This window comes from Scyliorhinus torazame, chromosome 10, assembly GCF_047496885.1.
Source record: "Scyliorhinus torazame isolate Kashiwa2021f chromosome 10, sScyTor2.1, whole genome shotgun sequence".
Taxonomy (NCBI): domain Eukaryota; kingdom Metazoa; phylum Chordata; class Chondrichthyes; order Carcharhiniformes; family Scyliorhinidae; genus Scyliorhinus; species Scyliorhinus torazame.
In genome coordinates this window covers 204,493,907-204,513,104 of record NC_092716.1, presented here as the reverse complement: position 1 = coordinate 204,513,104, position 19,198 = coordinate 204,493,907, and the positions used below count along the sequence as shown (strand labels likewise).

Genomic DNA, 19,198 nt, shown 5'->3' with positions numbered 1-19,198 from the left:
GGGCCGGAGAATCCAGCGAGGGGTCCCGCCAACTGGCGCGGCCCGATTCCCACCCCCGCCCAATCGCCGGTACCGGAGACTTCAGCGGGGGCGGGATTCACGGCGGCCTACGGCCATTCTCCGACCCGGCGGGGGGGGTCGGAGAATGACGCCCCTGAAGTCTTTGTTCATTTCAAACCAAAGTTGAAAATACAACTTGCATGTGACACATCACCCTATGGAGTGGGTGCAGTTGTCGCTCATATCATGCCAAATGGAGATGAAAGACCAATAGCTTTTGCTTTGAGAATGTTGTCAAGCGCTGAACAGATTTATGCTCATTTGGAAAAAGAATCCTTGAGTATAATATTTGGAGTCAAACAATTTCATCATTTCTTATATGGAAGACATTTTACCTTGTTAACAGATCACAGATCTTTGTCAACAATTTTTGGTCCATACAAAGGAATGCCTTCTCTAGCTGCAAGTTGTTTGCAGAGATGGTCACTCATTTTATCAGTGCATAATTGTAAGATTGGATCGGAGCAACATGCGAACGCCGATTCTCTGTCGCGTTTACCAATGCAGGAGAAATCCAAATCACAGGAGAATTCTGTAAACTATATATACTGGGCAGGATTCTCCCATTCTGCGGCAGAGCGTCCACGCCGTCGTAAACGCCGTCGCGTTTTACGACAGCGTGAACGGGCCTCTGCCAGGAGTAATTCTGGCCCCTACAGGGGGCATGCGCAGTGGCCTCCTTCAACCCACCGGCCCCGACGCAACATGGTGCAGGAGTACAGGGGCCGTAGCGTAGGAAAGGAGGCCGAGGGACAGGAGGCTGGCCCGCCGATCGGTGGGCCCCGATCGCGGTCCAGGCCGCATCGGAGAGCTCTCCCCCCCACCCCCCCGCCCGGGGTCGGAGCCCCCCTCCTCCCCCACAGGCCACCACCCGGCCCTTGCACGCAGAGTTCCCACTGGCTGCGAGCAGGTGTGGACGGCGCTGGCGGGACTCAGCGTTTTAACTGCGGCCGCTCGGCCCATCCCGGGCCGAGAATCGGCGGACCGACTGCGTGGACTGGCCCGCGACCGGCGCCGCGCCAAACACGCGGGCGCTAATGGAGCTGATTCTCCGCTCTGCGTGCCGGCGTCAGGGTGGCGTGGCCCGGTCGCGGGGATTCTCCCGCCCGGCCCCGGGCTCAGAGAATCCCGCCCACTTTTCCCAGGTGGACAGTGTACTTATTACTGCATCTCAAATGCAAAGGCATACAAGGTCAGATCTGATGATGGGGGACGGTCATGGATGAGGGGCGTCATTCTCCGACCCCCTGCCGGGTTGGAGAATCGCCGGGGGCTGCCGTGAATCCCGCCCCCGCCGTTTGCCGAAGTCTCCGGTACCGAATATTTGGCGGGGGCGGAAATCGGGCCGCGCCGGTTGGCGGGCCCCCCCGCTGGATTCTCCGGCCCGGATGGGCCGAAGTCCCACCGATAAATTGCCTGTCCCGCCGGCGTGGATTAAACCACCTTTTGAACGGCGGGACAAGGCGGCGTGGGCGGGCTCCGGGGTCCTGGGGGCCCCCCGGTGGCCTGACCCCGGGGGGTGCCCCCACGGTGGCCTGGCCTGCGATCGGGGCCCACCGATCCGCGGGCGGGCCTGTGCCGTGGGGGCACTCTTTTCCTTCCGCCTCCGCCATGGTGGAGGCAGAAGAGACTCCCTCCACTGCGCATGCGTGGGAAACTTTCAGCGGCCGCTGACGCTCCCGCGCATGCGCCGCCCGGGGATGTCATTTCCGCGCCAGCTGGCGGGGCAACAAAGGCCGTTTCCGCCAGCTGGCGGGGCGGAAATTCCTCCGGCGTCGGCCTAGCCCCTCAGTGTTGGGGTTCGGCCCCCAAAGATGCGGAGCATTCCGCACCTTTGGGGCGGCGCGATGCCCGTCTGATTGGCGCCGTTTTGGGCGCCAGTCGGTGGACATCGCGCCGTTTCGGGAGAATTTCGCCCAAAATCTTGAAAGGTATACCACTGGATAAAAAGAGGAAGAATCTGGAATTAAAGCCCTACCAAGCAAGGAAATTTGAATTAATGAAGTATTTATATGAGGGACCAGCGTCATCATTCCTCCATGCTTGCTGAGTCGTATACTGGATCAATTCCACAAAGGATATCCAGGACTTGTACGTATGAAAGAGCTTGCAAAGAGTTATTTCTGGTGGTCAAAAGAGCTTGCAAAGAGTTATTTCTGGTGGTCAGGACTAGACTCACAGATTGAAGAAAGAGTAGGTCAATGTCAGTCTTGTGCTAGGATATGAAATATTCCACCTCTGCGACCACTTCACCCTTGGGGTTGGCCAAAGCAACCATGGCAAAGAGTACATATTGATTTCACGTGACCAATTGACGGAGATATGGGGCGAAATTCTCCAGAAACGGCGCGATGTCCGCCGACTGGCGCCCAAACAGCGCAAATCAGTCGGGCAACGCGCCGCCCCAAAGGTGCAGAATGCTCCGCATCTTTGGGGGCCGAGCCCCAACCTTAAGGGGCTAGACCGGCGCCGGACGAATTTCCGCCCCGTCAGCTGGCAGAAAAGGCCTTTGGTGCCCCGCCAGCTGGCGCGGAAATTACATCTCCGGGCGGCGCATGCGCGGGAGCGTTTGCGGACGCTGACGGCATTCCCGCGCATGCGCAGTGGAGAGAGTCTCTTCCGCCTCCGCCATGGTGGAGACCGTGGCGAAGGCGGAAGGAAAAGAGTGCCCCCACGGCACGGGCCCGCCCGCGGATCGGTGGGCCCTGATCGCGGGCCAGGCCACCGTGGGGGCACCCCCCGGGGCCAGATCGCCCCGCGCCCCCCCCCCAGGACCCCGGAGTCCGCCCGCGCCGCCTTGTCCCACCGGTAAGGTAGGTGGTTTAATCTACGCCGGCGGGACAGGCATTTTAGCGGCGGGACTTCGGCCCATCCGGGCCGGAGAATCGCGCGGGGTGGCCCGCCAACCGACTGGTGTAACAGTCCGCGATGGCCGGCGCGGAGATGAACCGCCCCCTGCGTAAGTGCTGGGATGACACCAGCACATGCTGGCACTCCCACGCATGCGCCAACTCGCGCCGGCCGGCGGAGGCCCTTCGGCGCTGGTTGGCATGGCACTAAGCCCCTTCCGAGACGGCCAATGTGGCGCAAACCACTCCGGTGCCGGCCTAGCCCCTGAAGGTGCAGGACATTCCGCAACTTCGGGGCGGCCCGCGCCGGAGTGGTTCACGTCACTCCTTCGCGCCAGAGTTGCCCGCCCCACCGGTTTCCGAAGGATCCCGCCCATAAGTTTGCACCGGGGGTGGGGGGATGATAGGATTTGAAACTTATATGGGTGGTTGGGAGAGCAAGGCATGACCATAGTGGAAAGGATCAAGTGGAAGGGAGACGATTTTGTGGCCTTCGCCTCTCTGATCACCCAGCGACGGATACTTTTCAATTGGAGGTCGGCTACGCTACCGGGGGTCGTGGCATGGCTGGGGGATCTGTATGACTTTTTGAGGTTAGAGAAAACCAAGATTGCCCTAAGAGGGTCAGAGAAGGGTGTTGAGGTACGGTGGAGGCCGTTCATGACTAGATTTGAGGAGCTGGTTGTCGCAGGGGGAGGGGGTAGAGTAAATGGGGAAAGTGTAAAAACTTTCTACTCTGTTGGTTGTTAAGGTTATTCAGGTTATGTTGAACATGTTTGGAATAAAATACCTTTTTAAAACAAAGTTAGAGCACAGAAGGAGGCCATTCCGTCTTTCGTGTCTGTGTTGGCTCTCTGCAAGAACATCTCAGTTAGCCCTACTCCCCTGCCTTTCCCTAGCCCATAAAAGCCCCATAGAATCCCTACAGTGCAGAAGGGAGACTTTCGGCCCATCGAGTCTGGATCGACCCTCTGAAAGAGCTCCCTACCTTGGTCCACTCCCCTGCCCTTTTCCTATAACCCTACCCATACTTCACATATTTTCATACTACGGGGCAATTTTGCATGGCCAATCCACCTAACCTGCACATCTTTGGACTGTGAGAGGAAACCGGAGCACCCGAAGGAAACCCACGCAGACATGGGGAGAAAGTGCAAACTCCACACAGTCACCCAAGGCCAGAATCAAACCCAGGTCCCTGGAGTTGTGAGCCAGCAGTTCTAACGACCATCCCTACAGCCCTACATTTTTTCACTTCAGATAATTATCCAATTTCTTTTGAAAGCCACAATTGAATTTGCTTCCACCACAGTCCCAGGTCCTAACCATTCACTGTGTAAAAATGTCTTTTCTTACTTCGCCTTTGTCCTTTTCACACTTGCCTTAAATCAGTGTCCTCTCATTCTCAGCCACAAGGGCACAGTTTCTCCCTATCTTCTCTGTCCAGATCCCCTTTGAATACCTCTATTAGATCCCCCTCAGCTTTCTTTTCTTTCAGGAGAACAGCCCCAACTTCTCCAATCTATCTACATAACTGAAATCCCTCAGCACGAGAACCATTTTTGTAAATCTTTTCTGCAGCCTCCCTGATGCCTTCATATCCTTTCCAAGGTTTGGTGCCCAGAACTGGATGCAATACTCCAGTTGAGATTGAAACATTATTTTGCAAAAGTTCACCATGACTTCCTTGCCCTTGTACCCCATGCTCTGTTTGTCAAGATTAAGATCTCAAATGCCTTATTAATGAGTTTAAAAATAGTGAATAGAGATGGTCAGTGACTCCCTTAATTAAAAATGGGTGGCAGACTACAAGATGTTTCAAATATCTCTCTTTCCAGCCTGGGAGGAGCCTGATTCCTAAAATCTCATAGCTCTGGTCACCTTGCTCCGCTCTGTCTTTGCAGCTGTGGCAGCAGCAGGTGACAGGTTCAGTAAAAGCACAAATGGCTCACATTGTTTCTTACTGAGACTGATATTGGAGAATTGTTCGTTGCGCACCCTGAATGGAGATGGTTTCCTGCTGAGAACTCTTCTCCTAATCCTCCTCCCTCTTCCAGCAGCTTGTTCTGCTCCACGTTGCAGAGCTTTGCTCATTCTCCAAGCCATGCAGTATCCTAAGGGGAATGCCAACCAGTGCACCCATGGCATGGAGCAACTGGTCTGTGCAGAAATCTCAAAGTCAGCAAAAACTCTTTAAGTTGCCTCATCACTGCCTTTAGGACAACTTTAAGCAGCTATAAGGAACACCAATCACTTGTAGAACTGAAGTAAGAACCAGTAGAAATCAACCAACAACTGAGCTATAAATAGTTGATGATCCCTTTAAGTAGAACTTATAAGGGGTCCTTCCTGCTGAATGTGTGCTCAGCTGTGCAAGGTTAAGCTAGAGCATGAGCACTAAAATGTGGCACATATCAAATCAGCATGTTGTCATGATCTGTCTGTTTTGCATGCTTCCCGCAGACATTCACTGCATGTCCACAAGCATCACATGGTGTCTGGAACGGCTCACCTCAAAAGTATACCACCAACTTCAAGCAATGGGTATTACTGATCCAAATTTCACGCTGGATGTTTGTATATCCAGCATTCAGTAGCTACCATGATTGCATTGCAAAGAGGTAAGGATTTGCTGCAGACGTTCTGCACCAGAGATCTAACTAATAGAATCACCATTCGTAGAATTTTACAGCATAGAAAGAGGCCCTTTGGCCCATTGTATAACCCACTCAATAGGTTATACAGCACTTCATTGATAAGTTGCAAGATTCACCTTTTTGATACAATTTACATTCATCTACCCTTTATAACAGTCACATCTCTGGGGCGTCATTCTCCGAGCCCCCAGAGGGTCGGAGAATGGCCGTTGGCCGCCGTGAATCCCGCCCCTGCCGGTTGCCGAAGTCTCCGAAGGGAGAAAAGTCGGCGGGGCGTTAATGTCGCCGCTGCCGCGGAGAATGTCACGGGTCTGCGCAAGGCAGCCGATTTTCGGCCTGCCGATATTCTCCCTTCCGGATGGGCCGAAGTCCCGTCGACGTGATGACCGTTCACGTCGACGTAAATTAAACCTCCTTTTCATCGACGTGACCCTGTGCTCCAGGTGCACGCCGACCAGCGTGGAGGTGAGTGACGGCCTGGGGGGTTGGCTCTGGGCAGGCGATGGCGTGGCCGCAGTCTGAATGCGTGAGGAGAGGTGTGTCTCGGCTTGTGTGTGTGTGTGCGCGGCGGGGGGGGGTGGTTAGAATAGGCTGGGCTCCGGGGGAGTGCCGGGAGGGGGTCCGTGCCGGGGTGGAGGTTGGGGGGGGGTCCGTGCCGGGGAGGGGGATGGGGGGGTCCGTGCCGGGGTGGAGGTTGGGGGGGGGGGGTCTGTGCCGGGGAGGGGGATGGGGGGGTCCGTGCCGGGCTGGAGGTTGGGGGGGGGGTCCGTGCCGGGGAGGGGGATGGGGGGGGTCCGTGCCGAGGAGGGGAATGGGGGGGTCCGTGCCGGGGTGGAGGTTGGGGGGGGGGGGGTCCGTGCCAGGGAGGGGGATGGGGGGGTCCGTGCCAGGGTGGAGGTTGGGGGGGGGGGGGTCCGTGCCGGGGAGGGGGATGGGGGGGGGTCCGTGCCGGGGTGGAGGTTGGGGGGGGGGGTCCGTGCCGGGGAGGGGGATGGGGGTGTCCGTGCCGGCGTGGAGGTCGGGAGGGGGGGGGTCCGTGCCGGGGTGGAGGTTGGGGGGGGGTCCGTGCCGGGGAGGAGGATGGGGGGGTCCGTGCCGGGGTGGAGGTTGGGGGGGGGGTCCGTGCCGGGGAGGGGGATGGGGGGGGTCCGTGCCGGGGTGGAGGTTGGGGGGGGGGGGGTCCGTGCCGGGGAGGGGGATGGGGGGGGTCCGTGCCGAGGAGGGGAATGGGGGGGTCCGTGCCGGGGTGGAGGTTGGGGGGGGGGGGGGGGTCCGTGCCAGGGAGGGGGATGGGGGGGTCCGTGCCGGGGTGGAGGTTGGGGGGGGGGGTCCGTGCCGCGGAGGGGGATGGGGGGGGTCCGTGCCGGGGTGGAGGTTGGGGGGGGGGGGTCCGTGCCGGGGAGGGGGATGGGGGTGTCCGTGCCGGCGTGGAGGTCGGGAGGGGGGGGTCCGTGCCGGGGTGGAGGTTGGGGGGGGGTCCGTGCCGGGGAGGAGGATGGGGGGGTCCGTGCCGGGGTGGAGGTTGGGGGGGGGGGGTCCGTGCCGGGGAGGGGGATGGGGGGGGTCCGTGCCGGGGTGGAGGTTGGGGGGGGGGGTCCGTGCCGGGGTGGAGGTTTGGGGGGGGGGTCCATGCCGGGGAGGGGGTTGGGGGGGGGTCCGTGCCGGGGAGGGGGATGTGGGGGGGGGTCCGTGCCGGGGTGGATGTTGGGGGAGGGGGTCCGTGCCGGGGGGGGGGGGTCCCTGCTGGGGAGGGGGATGGGAGGGCAAGTGAGTTGGTCCACCTGGCCAGGTGCCAGCCTCCAACAGTTGGACCCATGCGGTCCATGCCACCTGGCTGGGGGGAGGAGGAGATATGGGCAATGATGCCATGTCGTCGTTCCCCTCCCCCCACCAGGCCGTCATGCTTTCAGATCATCCAGCGATGTTGGCCGCCGTGGCGGCAGCCGCTCATGTCTATGTTGCCTTGGATGAGGAGGAGGAGGAGGAGGAGGAGCGTGCCAGAGAGGCGGCGCAGGCTGCTGCAGAGGGGCAGGCGGCAGCCGCCCAGGCTGGAGGGACACCCGACCGACAGGACGAGGAGGGGGGAGGAGGACGTCGCGGCCCCACGGCAACGGAGGCATCCGAGGCCGCCCCGTGTGTACCGGCCCCGGCAGTCATACCAGGACCTCACGGACCGGGAATGCAGGAGGAGACTCCGGATGAGCCGGGAAACCGTGGCACACATCTGCCACCTGCTGGCACACCTGTCACCGCGTGGCACTGGCGGGGGACACCCTCTCCCCGTGTCCGTCAAGGTTACAGTGGCCCTGAACTTTTATGCAACGGGGTCATTCCAGGCACCGAGTGGGGACCTGTCCGGCATATCGCAGACATCGGTGCACCGGTGCATCCGGGCAGTGACAGATGCCCTATATGCCATGGCGCACCGCTACATCCGCTTCCCCGTGGGACCGGGCCAGCCAAGATGCCCGGGCCGTGGGCCTTTCTGCCGTGGCCGGGTTCCCCATGGTCCAGGGCGCGATCGATGGGATGCACGTTGCCGTGCGGGCCACCTGCAGATAACAGGGCCGTGTTCACCAATAGGAAGGGGACCCTATTCGATGAACGTACAGGTGGTCTGCGACCACTGCATGATGATCCTGCACGTCTGCGCCCGTCACCCAGGCAGTGTACACGACTCATTCGTGTTGTCGCGGTCATCCAGCCCCGGCATGTACGAGGGACGCCATCCCCGGCTGAGGGGCTGGTTGCTGGCGACAGGGGCTACCCATTGCGATCGTGGCTGATGACGCCTATACGGAGGCCACGCAATGAGTCGGAGAACCGCTACAATGATGCCCATGTAGCGACAAGGGGAGTGATAGAGAGGTGCTTTGGCATGCTGAAGATGCGTTTCAGGTGCCTGGACCTCTCTGGGGGCGCCCTCCAGTATCGGTCAGATAGGGTCGGCCGCATCATTGTGGTGTGCTGCGTCCTGCACAACATAGCCCAACAGAGGTGGGCGATGTGCCGCAGGCAGAGGAGGGCGGAGTGGAGGAGCAGCAGGAAGAGGCGCATTCCTCCCCAGATGAGGGGGATGGGGGTAATGGTCAGGGCAGACGGGGTAGACACAGGTGGGTTGGCTGTCCCACCGGTTACCGGCTGGCCCAGCGGGCACGGGACAGACTGATAGACGCCCGCTTCACTGACTAGATGGGCCGTGGGAATCGGGTAGTGTGCCTCAGACCGCACACCATGGCAACAGCCGACCACCCACACCCCCCACCCATCCACCCACCCAGCACCCTCACCCCCCTCCCCAACCCCACCCACCCCACCCGCATGCACACCCCCCCCCCCCCCCCCCCCCCCCATTGCCGATCCACCTGCGGCACAACGGGCCGGGGCTCACACAGTTGCGGGTGGACGCGTGTCTATCGCAGGCCATGGAGGATGATGACAACCGCCCTGCGGTGAGCTCCTGGCTCTACATCGTTGGGACTATGTCTGACCCATGGCCACAGTACCACCATCCACCCGGACCATCCCTGCATGCGGCTGTGACACTGCAGCGCACGGGTCCCGTCCTCTGCCCGGGGGATGTTGATGGTGGCCCAGGGGGAAGGGGGCAGACTCACCTGGGGCTGAGGTAAGACCACCCCTCACACACACACTTGCGCTCAACGTACATGACACCCCCACACACTTTGGACAGAGCACAAAGGCAGCTTCTGTAGGTGTAACATTGACTTTAATAACCAAAGGAGTTCATGCACGTGCCCTAGCCCCTAAAACTCATCTGTGCCCTGCAACCGTGCCAACTTACTCAGTGTCTAATTGTTTGGCCTTACGGGCCCTTTGACTACGTCTACGTGGTTCCCCAGACGGTTACAGCAGACTGGAGAGTGGACTCCTGTGATTCCTGCCCTCTGACCACTGGATCCCTTTGGCGGCCGTTTCCTGGGGCGTCCTGGCCTAGATGGGCCAGGCTGCGGCCCGGGGCGACTGGGATGGCGAGCTGCCAGCCTGTCCTGCCCGTTGCCCACCCGATGCACTTGGACAGAAGGGGGGGGAGTCCGAGGTGTCGCGGTGTACCGAGACCTCCCCTACAGAGGGAGCCTGGACGGACCACACCACCTCCTCCTCCCTCGGGGTGCCCGATGGCCCCCAGGCCTCTACATGGTGGTGGATGCGAACGGACCTGGCCATCCGACGCCCCCCCCGACCTCTGGCGCTGCCAGTCCTGGAGGCCCGTGCTGGTATCGACAGGGGTCTGCAGGTTTGCAGCCATGGAGCCCAGGGGGTTGTCCGAACCCTGTCTGCGACAGTGCGACGCCAGCTCGCACATGGCCACTGGTGCCGATGCCCTCAGCGATGGCCTGCAGAGACTGGGCCATGGCCTGCAGAGACTGTGGCCATGGCCTGCTGAGACTGGGCTATGGCGTTGAGCGCCTCTGCCCATCTGGCGCTGGCACTGGCTCATGGCCTCCTGTGAGAGGGCAGCCATTTCCTGGGCCACATTCGCCGCCTGCACGGAAAGCCCCAGGCCTCGCAAACCGTTCCCCATGTCTGACACCGTCGCACCCATTGCCTCCACCGCGGACGCCACCCGTGCGGTGTCGGCCTGGGGTGGCACGCATGACCGGCACCACTGCCAGCTCCTGGATGCGGGTGGACTCCTCCACCTGCGACCGCAGCCACCGCAAGCTGCCCGTCACCCTCTTCGCTCGTCTCCGGGTCGGTGGTTGCATCGGATCTATGTGTGGGGTGTGGTAACTCCAGGAACCCGGGATCCATCTGGGCGGCAGATGTTCGCTTGGGCTGGGCTGCCCTCCGACCGCCCGGCCCCTCTGCTGCTCCTACCTCCACCTGCTGTACCGGGACGGCTGTGTTGTGCGCACCAGGGAGTGTACCAGACGCCTCATCACTAAAGTGCCCAACCGAGGTGAGTGTTTCTGCGATGGTGGAGGGTGTTGGTGACAGCAGTGGCGTTGTGTCGTGCTCTTCGTCCCACTCTGAGTCCATGGCACTTTGGGGTGGGGGTTCGTCTCCACCCATCCACTCTGAGTCACTGTCCGGTATTTCGTCTTCCCGGGTAGTGCTGTCCCGGGTAGGGGTGTCCTGGGTAGTGGTGTCCCGGGTAGTGGTTGTCCCGGGTAGTGGTGTCCCGGGTAGTGGTGTCCCGGGTAGTGGTGTCCCGGGTAGTGGTGTCCCGGGTAGTGGTGTCCCGGGTAGTGGTGTCCCGGGTAGTGGTGTCCCGGGTAGGGGTGTCCCGGGTAGTGGTGTCCTGGGTAGTGGTGTCCTGGCTCGGATGTGACGGGGGCCTGTGGCTGCCCCCCTCGTCGCTGGGTGGTCGCTCCCGCACGTGACGGGGGTGTCGTCCCCCTGTTGCTCCAGGTCTCTCCGTCTCCCGTGGTGTGCGAGGGGCATCCTGCGGGCGTCGCATGCTGGAGGGTGCGGGTCTCTCCGTCTCCCGTGGCCTCCGAGGGGCATCCTGCGGCCGTCGCATGCCGGAGGGTCCGGGTCTCTCCGTCTCCCGTGGCCTCCGAGGGGCATCCTGCGGCCGTCGCATGCCGGAGGGTCCGGGTCTCTCCGTCTCCCGTGGCCTCCGAGGGGCATCCTGCGGGCGGTGTGCATCTGCGGGGATGGGTGCCTGGACGTTTGGTCCTGCGATACACAATGAAGCATGCATGGTTAGACATCAGGCAGTGATCAGGTGATACGGGGAAGGGGGATATAGGGGAGGGGGGATATGGGGACGGGCTGTCGGTGGCTCACTTGCTACTACGCCCCCGATCTCTGCATCAGCAACCTCCCGGTCCTCAGGTCCACCAGCCAGTTCAAGGGCCCTTTCCTGGTGTTCGGTCAGTGGCCTCTCATCAGCGGGGCCTCCTCCAGTCCTCACATGCTCCCTATTGTGTGCGCACTTCTCCTGTGGGGGGGGGGGGGGGTGGCAGGGGTAAAAGGCAACACTGTTAGGCAGGTATATGAATGCACGCCATCGGTTGCGCGTGCATTTCAGAGGTTAGGGTTAGGGCTGGATTCACTTGGGGATATGGGGGAGGGGGGGATATGGGGGAGGGGGGGATATGGGGGAGGGGGGGATATGGGGGAGGGGGGGATATGGGGGAGGGGGGAATATGGGGGAGGGGGGAATATGGGGGAGGGGGAATATGGGGGAGGGGGGAATATGGGGGAGGGGGGATATGGGGGATGGGGGGGATATGGGGGAGGGGGGATATGGGGGATATGGGGAGGGGGGATATGGGGGAGGGGGGATATGGGGGATATGAGGGAGGGGGGATATGGGGGATATGGGGGAGGGGGGATATGGGGGAGGGGGGATATGGGGAGGCTAACCCTGCCTGCTCTGACGAGGTCGTTCACCTTCTTGTGGGACTGGGTGCCTGTCCGTGGTGTCAGGGCCACAGCGGTGACAGCCTCTGCCACTTCCCTCCACAGACGCCGGCTGTGGCGTGGGGCAACTCTGCGGCCGTGCCCGGGATACAGGGCGTCCCTCCTCTGCTCCACCGCGTCCAGGAGCGCCTCCACATCGCGTGACTCGAACCTCGGGGCTGAGCGGCGGCCAGCCATCCAGTCGGGTGTTGCGGTCGGGTGTTCCGGTCGTGTGGGGGTGAGCAGCGCGGCCTTATGAGCCGTCACGCCGTGCGGCGCGTATGACGCTGCACGACGTGAACCACTGCGCAAGCACGGATCCCGTTACGTCGCTGCTAGCCCATTTCGGGCCGGAGACTATCAACCCATTTTTCCGACGTGACGCAAGTCGGATTTGCGCCGTTTTTTGCGCCGATAACGGAGAATTTCGCCCAGGATGTCTCCTTTCAAAGCTGAAAATCCTGAGCATTTTCAGTCTTTTCTCATAACTCACACTTCTGATGCTAGCCATGTAGCTCCATTAAAAGGTGATTGCCTCCATGACTTAGTCTTTGTGCATTTTGGTTATTAGAATAAAACTGCATAGAGAAACTAATCAAGAGCCAAAGTTCCCTCCTCTTTATATGCTCATTTCAAACAATTCAAACTGTAAAAAGTGCTGAATCAATGTATAGGTAATGTACAGTTAAAAATGTCATTCTTTCCTCAGGACAGCTAACCATGATAGTTGGTCAGGTCGGGTGCGGTAAATCATCCCTGGGTGCGGTAAATCATCCCTCCTCTTGGCAGTCCTTGGAGAAATGCAAAAAAATTCTGGAAACATCTACTGGAACAGGTAATGAAGCTGCTGAATGATATTAAGATGTGCAGTCACCTGATAGTACAGAACTTGAGTATTACTGAAAAAAAGAGACATGCTGTCAAAGATTTTTGTCTTGCATTCTTCACGATAGCTTGCAAGAAATTTCCAACCCAAGCACGGAACAATAATTTATACTGCATGAGAAGAGAGGTGGCAAGCGGACTCTGATTGGTTGAGGCATTGCCATGGAGAATGCAGCATGGAACCATCAACTGCCCAGCTTTGTTCAAATTCGAACCAGACAGGTCGACTCTGATTGGTCAAGGCATTGTCCTGGGGAATGAACCAGGGGATGACAGTTCACTAAGTATTTGTATCGTTGAAAAAGGCACAAGTGTGTACATGTTCCTGCAAAGGACAGATCCCTAAGTGTGGATATATGTGGCTTCAGCATGCATGAGTAAACTACACTGCTTGCATTCCTGACGATTTTAAATTGGTTTTCAGTGTCATTCTTAGCACAGTTGGGATTATTTAGCAGGTGTTGTCCAATCACAGAATCACATTTTATGTTTACACCATGGGTGGAATTCTTCCATGACCAGTGGGTTAAATGTTGGGGGGGAAGATTTGGTAGGAGTCCAAAAATCGGTTTCATGCCGGTGTGCATTTCCCATGGGATCACTAAGGAGGTAGTGATGGGCAAGCTAATGGGGCTAAAGGTAGACAAGTCTCCTGGCCCTGATGGAATGCATCACAGGGTACTAAAAGAGAGGGCAAGGGAATTTGCAAATGCACTCGTGATAATTTACCAAAATTCACCAGACTCTGGGGTGGTCCCGGCGAATTAGAAATGAGCAAACGTGACACCACTGTTTAAAAAAGGAGGTGGGCAGAAAGCGGGTAATTATAGGCCAGTTAGCTTAACTTCGGTAGTAGGGAAGATGCTGGAATCTATCATCAAGGAAGAAATAGCGAGGCATTTGGATGGAAATTGTCTCATTGGACAGACGCAGCATGAGTTCATAAAGGGCAGGTCGTGGTAACTAATTTAGTGGAATTTTTTGAGGACATTACCAGTGCGGTAGACAACGGGGAGCCAATAAATGTGGTATATCTGGATTTCCAGAAAGCTTCTAACAAGGTGCTATACAAAAGTTTGCTGCATAAGATAATGATGCATGGCATTAAGGGTAAAGTAGTAGCATGGATAGAGGATTGGTTAATTAATAGAAAGCAAAGAGTGGGGATTAATGGGTGTTTCTCTGGTTGGCAATCAGTAGCTAGTGGTGTCCCTCAGGGATCAGTGTTGGGCCCACAATTGTTCACAATTTACATAGATGATTTGGAGTTGGGACCAAGTGCAATGTGTCCAAGTTTGCAGAAGACACTAAGATGCGTGGTAAAACAAAAAGTGCAGAGAATACTGGAAGTCTGCAGAGGGATTTGGATAGTTTAAGTGAATGGGCTAGGGCCTGGCAGATGGAATACAATGTAGACAAATGTGAGGTTATCCATTTTGGTAGGAATAACAGCAAAAGGGATTATTATTTAAATGATTAAATATTAAAACATGCTGCTGTGCAGAGAGACCTGGGTGTGCTAGTGCATGAGTCACAAAAAGTTGGTTTACAGCCGCAACAGGTGATTAAGAAGGCAAATGGAGTTTTGTCCTTTATTGCTAGAGGGATGGGGTTTAAGACTAGGGAGGTTATGCTGCAACTGTATAAGGTGATAGTGAGGCCACACCTGGAGTATTGTGTTCAGTTTTGTTGTTCTTACCTGAGAAAGGACGCACTAGCACTGGAGGGTGTGCAGAGGAGATCACTAGGTTAATCCCAGAGTTGAGGAGGTTGGATTATGAGGAGAGGTTGAGTAGACTGGGACTGTACTCGTTGGAATTTAGAAGGATGAGGGGGGTGTTTGGGCAGGAAAGTGGAGCTGAGTCCACAAAAGATCAGCCATGACCTCATTGAATGGTGGAGCAGGCTCGAGGGGCCAGATGGCCTACTCCTGCTTCTAGTTCTTACGTTCTTATTTCCGCCACGGCAGATCAGGAAACCCACTGGAGACCAGCATGAAACTGATTTGGATCCTTGTAATGTGCTGCAGATGACAGACAGACCGGAATCTTGTACTATGCCCGATTCTCCACAATGCCAGTGGGAAAATACGTCAATCCAGAGCACGTTTGGGACAACATACAATCAGAGAATCCCTGCATTGCAGAAGGAGGCCATTCTGTCCATTTCGTCTGCACCGATCTTCTGAAAGAGCACCCTACCTAGGCCCACTATACCATCCTATCCCTGTAACTCCAACATCCCACCGAACCTTTGGACAATTATAATAATAATCTTTATTGTCACAAGTAGGCTTAAATTAACACTGCAATGAAGTTACTTTGAAAAGCCCCTTGCCGCCACATTCTGGCACCTGTTCGGGTACACAGAGGGAGAATTCAGAATGTCCAAATTACCTAATAGCACGTCTTTCGGGACTTGTGGGAGGAAACCGGAGCACCCGGAGGAAACCCACGCAGACACGGGGAGACCGTGCAGACTCCACACAGACAGTGGCCCAAGCCGGGAATCGATTAGGCAACATTTGAACACTAAGGGGCAATTTATTAATAATAATAATCATTATTAGTGTCAGTAGGCTTACATTAACTAATGAAGTTATTCTGAAAATCCCCTCATCGCCATCCTATGGTGCCTGTTCGGGTACACTGAGGGAGAATTCAGAATGTCCAAATTACCTAACAGCATGTCTTTTGGGACTTGTGGGATAAACCGGAGAACCCCACACAGTCATCCAAGACAGGAATTGAACCCAGGTCACTGAGGCTGTGAGACCGCAGTGCTAACCACTGTGCCGCCTACATGACATACAGAAGTCAGGACTGACCTGAACAATGCCTGGAGCTGCCTCTGGAGTTTGGAATGACGGCCGCCAGCAACCATGGACCCCAGAATACCACAGTAGCATGTGATGGGAACATCTATGGTTGGATCTTCCAGGTTCTGTGTCATGAGGAGGTCCATCTTTCAGCTTTAGAGTGTTACTGGAGATTGATTCTCTCTTTAAAGAGATCCATCTTCATGATTCAGAGTATTTTTTTTCAGGAGGGCAATCGTCTTTCTTCAACGGTGTGTCAGTGATTTTGGGCGCCTTTTCGATATGGCACCCAGATATGATAGCAGGACTCATGTCATCATGCCCACCCACCATGGATCTCTACGCAAAACCCCAAGGTGCATTAATAACGAGGTTAGGGGGGCAGCACGATGGCGCAGTGGTTAGCACTGCTGCCTCACTGCGCCGAGGTCCCAGCTTCGATCCCGGCTCTGGGTCACTGTCCGTGTGGAGTTTGCACATACTCCCCGTGTTTGCGTGGGATTCGCCCCCACAACCCAAAGATGTGCAAGGTAGGTAAATTGGCCTCGCTAAATTGCCCCTTAATTGGAAAAAATGAATTGGGTACTCTAAAAAAAAAAATTTTAATAATGAAGTTAGGGCCAGAAAGTATGGTATGGTTGCCTCCCCAATGAGAAACATTCCACCTTCCCACTCCCAATGAAACTTAGTCCCAAATGGGAGAATTCCACCCTATGTTTGGAGTTTTACACACATTGGCTGGTTGAGTACGGTCAATATTTTGCCTGTTGTGAACAGCTGGAAAGACGTGTCTGCCAATTGTTAGGACGTATGGCCTTTATGCCTGATACTGTGAGCTCTCCAGGCAATGCCTCCACCAATCTGATCCCCATGCCAATCGGCACTCTTATCATGAAGTATAAATTGTTGTTTCCCCGTTACTGTTGGAAATTTCTTGTGAGCTATCCTGATGACGAAAAGCTTTGATAGCATGTCTACTTGTTCAGCAATTAAGATGTGTCCTGAATTATAATGGCTTTGACAATATGTTGAATCCATTGAAACAGTCATAGGCTTATGCTTCATGAATTATCTTCGGATCGCCATATCCCAGAGTTATTTTTGCTTTGCTCTGTTAACTAAAAGATATTCACAAATTCCGTACCCAGGTTATAATTTTAAACAATAAGGAGACAAAACAAATGTAATCATGGAACCTTACCCCAGCACTTTGCGAATTCAGGATGTGAAGAATCAAGGCTGGGAGATCATTTCCGGCCAGTGTCCACTTTGCCCCAACAGAAAACAATATTATTACGATCCCTGTGCGGGAGCCCTGAAATAAAATAACCAAATTTACTGAATGGTTAACAAATGAAGAAATTGTGAACAAGATTTCACGTTTTGTAACTTTTACTTTAAAGTGAATCAGAATTAATGCAAATTAACAGACAAATGACATATCAAATATAAAATTCACTTTAAATAATAGATATAACAAGGACACATTTCACACAACCTCAATCATTCCCTTTCATTAGGTAGCTATACTGTTTCATAACATGCAATCCCCACAGCGCAGCAGGAAGTCATTTGGTCCGTCGAGTTACTACCAACCCTCTGAAAGAACACTCTACCTTGGCCCACTCCACATCCTACCCCTGTAGCCCTGCACACTTATCATGGCCAATAAATTTAATCTGCACATCTTTGGACACCAAGGAGCAACCTAGTATGGCTAATGAACCTAACCTGCACATATTTGGACTTGCATTGTGTATTCTGTATAATATTCATTATGTATTCATGCAGGGTAGGTCAGGAGTGCTATTTGACAAAATCCTTCACAACTAGGTTTCATGGTAATGATTATCATCAAGAAGGCACACTTCTATGGACCCTCTCTTCCTTGGGTCATGACAGTCCTGATGATGTAGCATTCCAGAGTTCATTTTCAACCAATAACACCCCATTCATGGTTTGGCCACTTCTGGGAAAACACCCAGCTCTTTAGCATCTCTGAGATATTCACACGGTTTTATAGGTTTTGGACCTTTTTGCCAGCTCACACATTACCTCCAAGAACTCCTGTCTCCTTTTCTACAAGACAGAAAAACTGACCTCGATGTATTCCTCTGTCTGTCTCTACCAACTTTCTCTTTGTATCTACATCTATGTGCTGATCTCCTTCATCTTCCAGATCCTCTGTCTGTAACTCACCTTTGTGCCTGCAGCTCTCCTTTGTATCTGCCAGCCACATGGTTTCTTTCTTAACTTCCTTCTGTTGGTGTAGATTCCAGGTCAAATTGCCATATCCCCAAGACCAGCATTGCTTATTATTCATGGAAATTATAACTGCTCCCTTTGCAAATTATGCAAACTCTCACAAGTCCCTTTCAGGTATTCTTTAAAATAATTACAGATTCCACAAACATTTTAAAGAATTTACTAATTTTCCTTACCATACTGCTTCTAAGCCAAAGGTCTTTATTCATTCTGTTAGTCTTTTGGATGAAATGTGAAACCAAGGCCTTCTTTGCCATCTCACCTGAACGATAAAACATCCCAGTGGAGGGTAGAAGATTCAGTGGAGGGTAGAAGATTTTTCCCAATATTCTGGCCAACATTTATCCCCCAACTAACACCTAAAAATAGATGAATCATGGATTTATTACTTATTTGGTTATGAGATCATGTTAAGAGTAAAACGGCTGCCAGATTTCCGATATTACAACAGCGGCTACATTGCAAAATTATTTAATTGGCTGTAAAGCATTTTGGAACATCCTGACTGTGTGCATGGTGCTATATAATTGCAAGTTCCTTCTTCTTTACTTTATTATTATTCTTTTTCATTCTGTTTCTCTAACTTGTTTTCCTTTACACTCTGGCATTCCTGACAGTGAACGCATGGAAGGAGAAAGCAGGTAAGGCCTCCAGTTCTGTTTACTACACATTACTGCCCCAATATTTTCCTACAGTTCAAGGACAAGAGTAAAAATAAATTATTTTTGCCTGAAGCATAATACTGCAAATGCTGGAAATCTGGGGAATATCAAAGGGAAAATGCTCAGCAAGCCACACAACAACTATGGTGAGAGAAACAGAGTTAACACTTCACCTCAATGCCCTGTCATCAGACGAAACATCAACTCTGTTTCTATCTCTAGAGATGCTGCCTGACCGGTTGGTGATTTTTGCTAACTTCTCTTTATCACACTCTGGCTTGTTTGTGACCACATCGTGTTTATTTCCATGGATTTGTAAACAGGTTGCGTTTTTTTGTACAAAAACAAAAGACTGCATATCTTGGAAATCAGAAACACTCGGCAGGTCAGGCAACATCTGTGGCGAGGTATTTCAGCTCAATAACCTTTATTCTGAGTTGTCAACCTGATGAAGTTACAACACAGGAGGACTTGCACTCAAATAACAAAAGCATCATGCAATAGACAGAGCTAAGCGATACCACAATCAGTGGATTAGATCTAAGCGCTGTGATCCAGTCATGAATGGTGGTAAACAATTCAACAGCTAACTGGAGGAGGAGGCTCCACAAATATCCCCATCCTCAG

General features: G+C 54.6%; 1 protein-coding gene across 1 annotated transcript in view; it reads left to right on the top strand.

Moving 5' to 3' along the window:
• LOC140384522 (ATP-binding cassette sub-family C member 8-like) overlaps window positions 1–19,198 on the top strand; it is a 497,256-nt gene that overhangs the window by 367,584 nt on the left and 110,474 nt on the right. Inside the window, 3 exon segments of the mRNA XM_072466291.1 lie at window positions 12,651–12,697; window positions 12,700–12,776; window positions 18,527–18,550. Coding sequence (XP_072322392.1) covers window positions 12,651–12,697; window positions 12,700–12,776; window positions 18,527–18,550 — 148 coding nt within the window.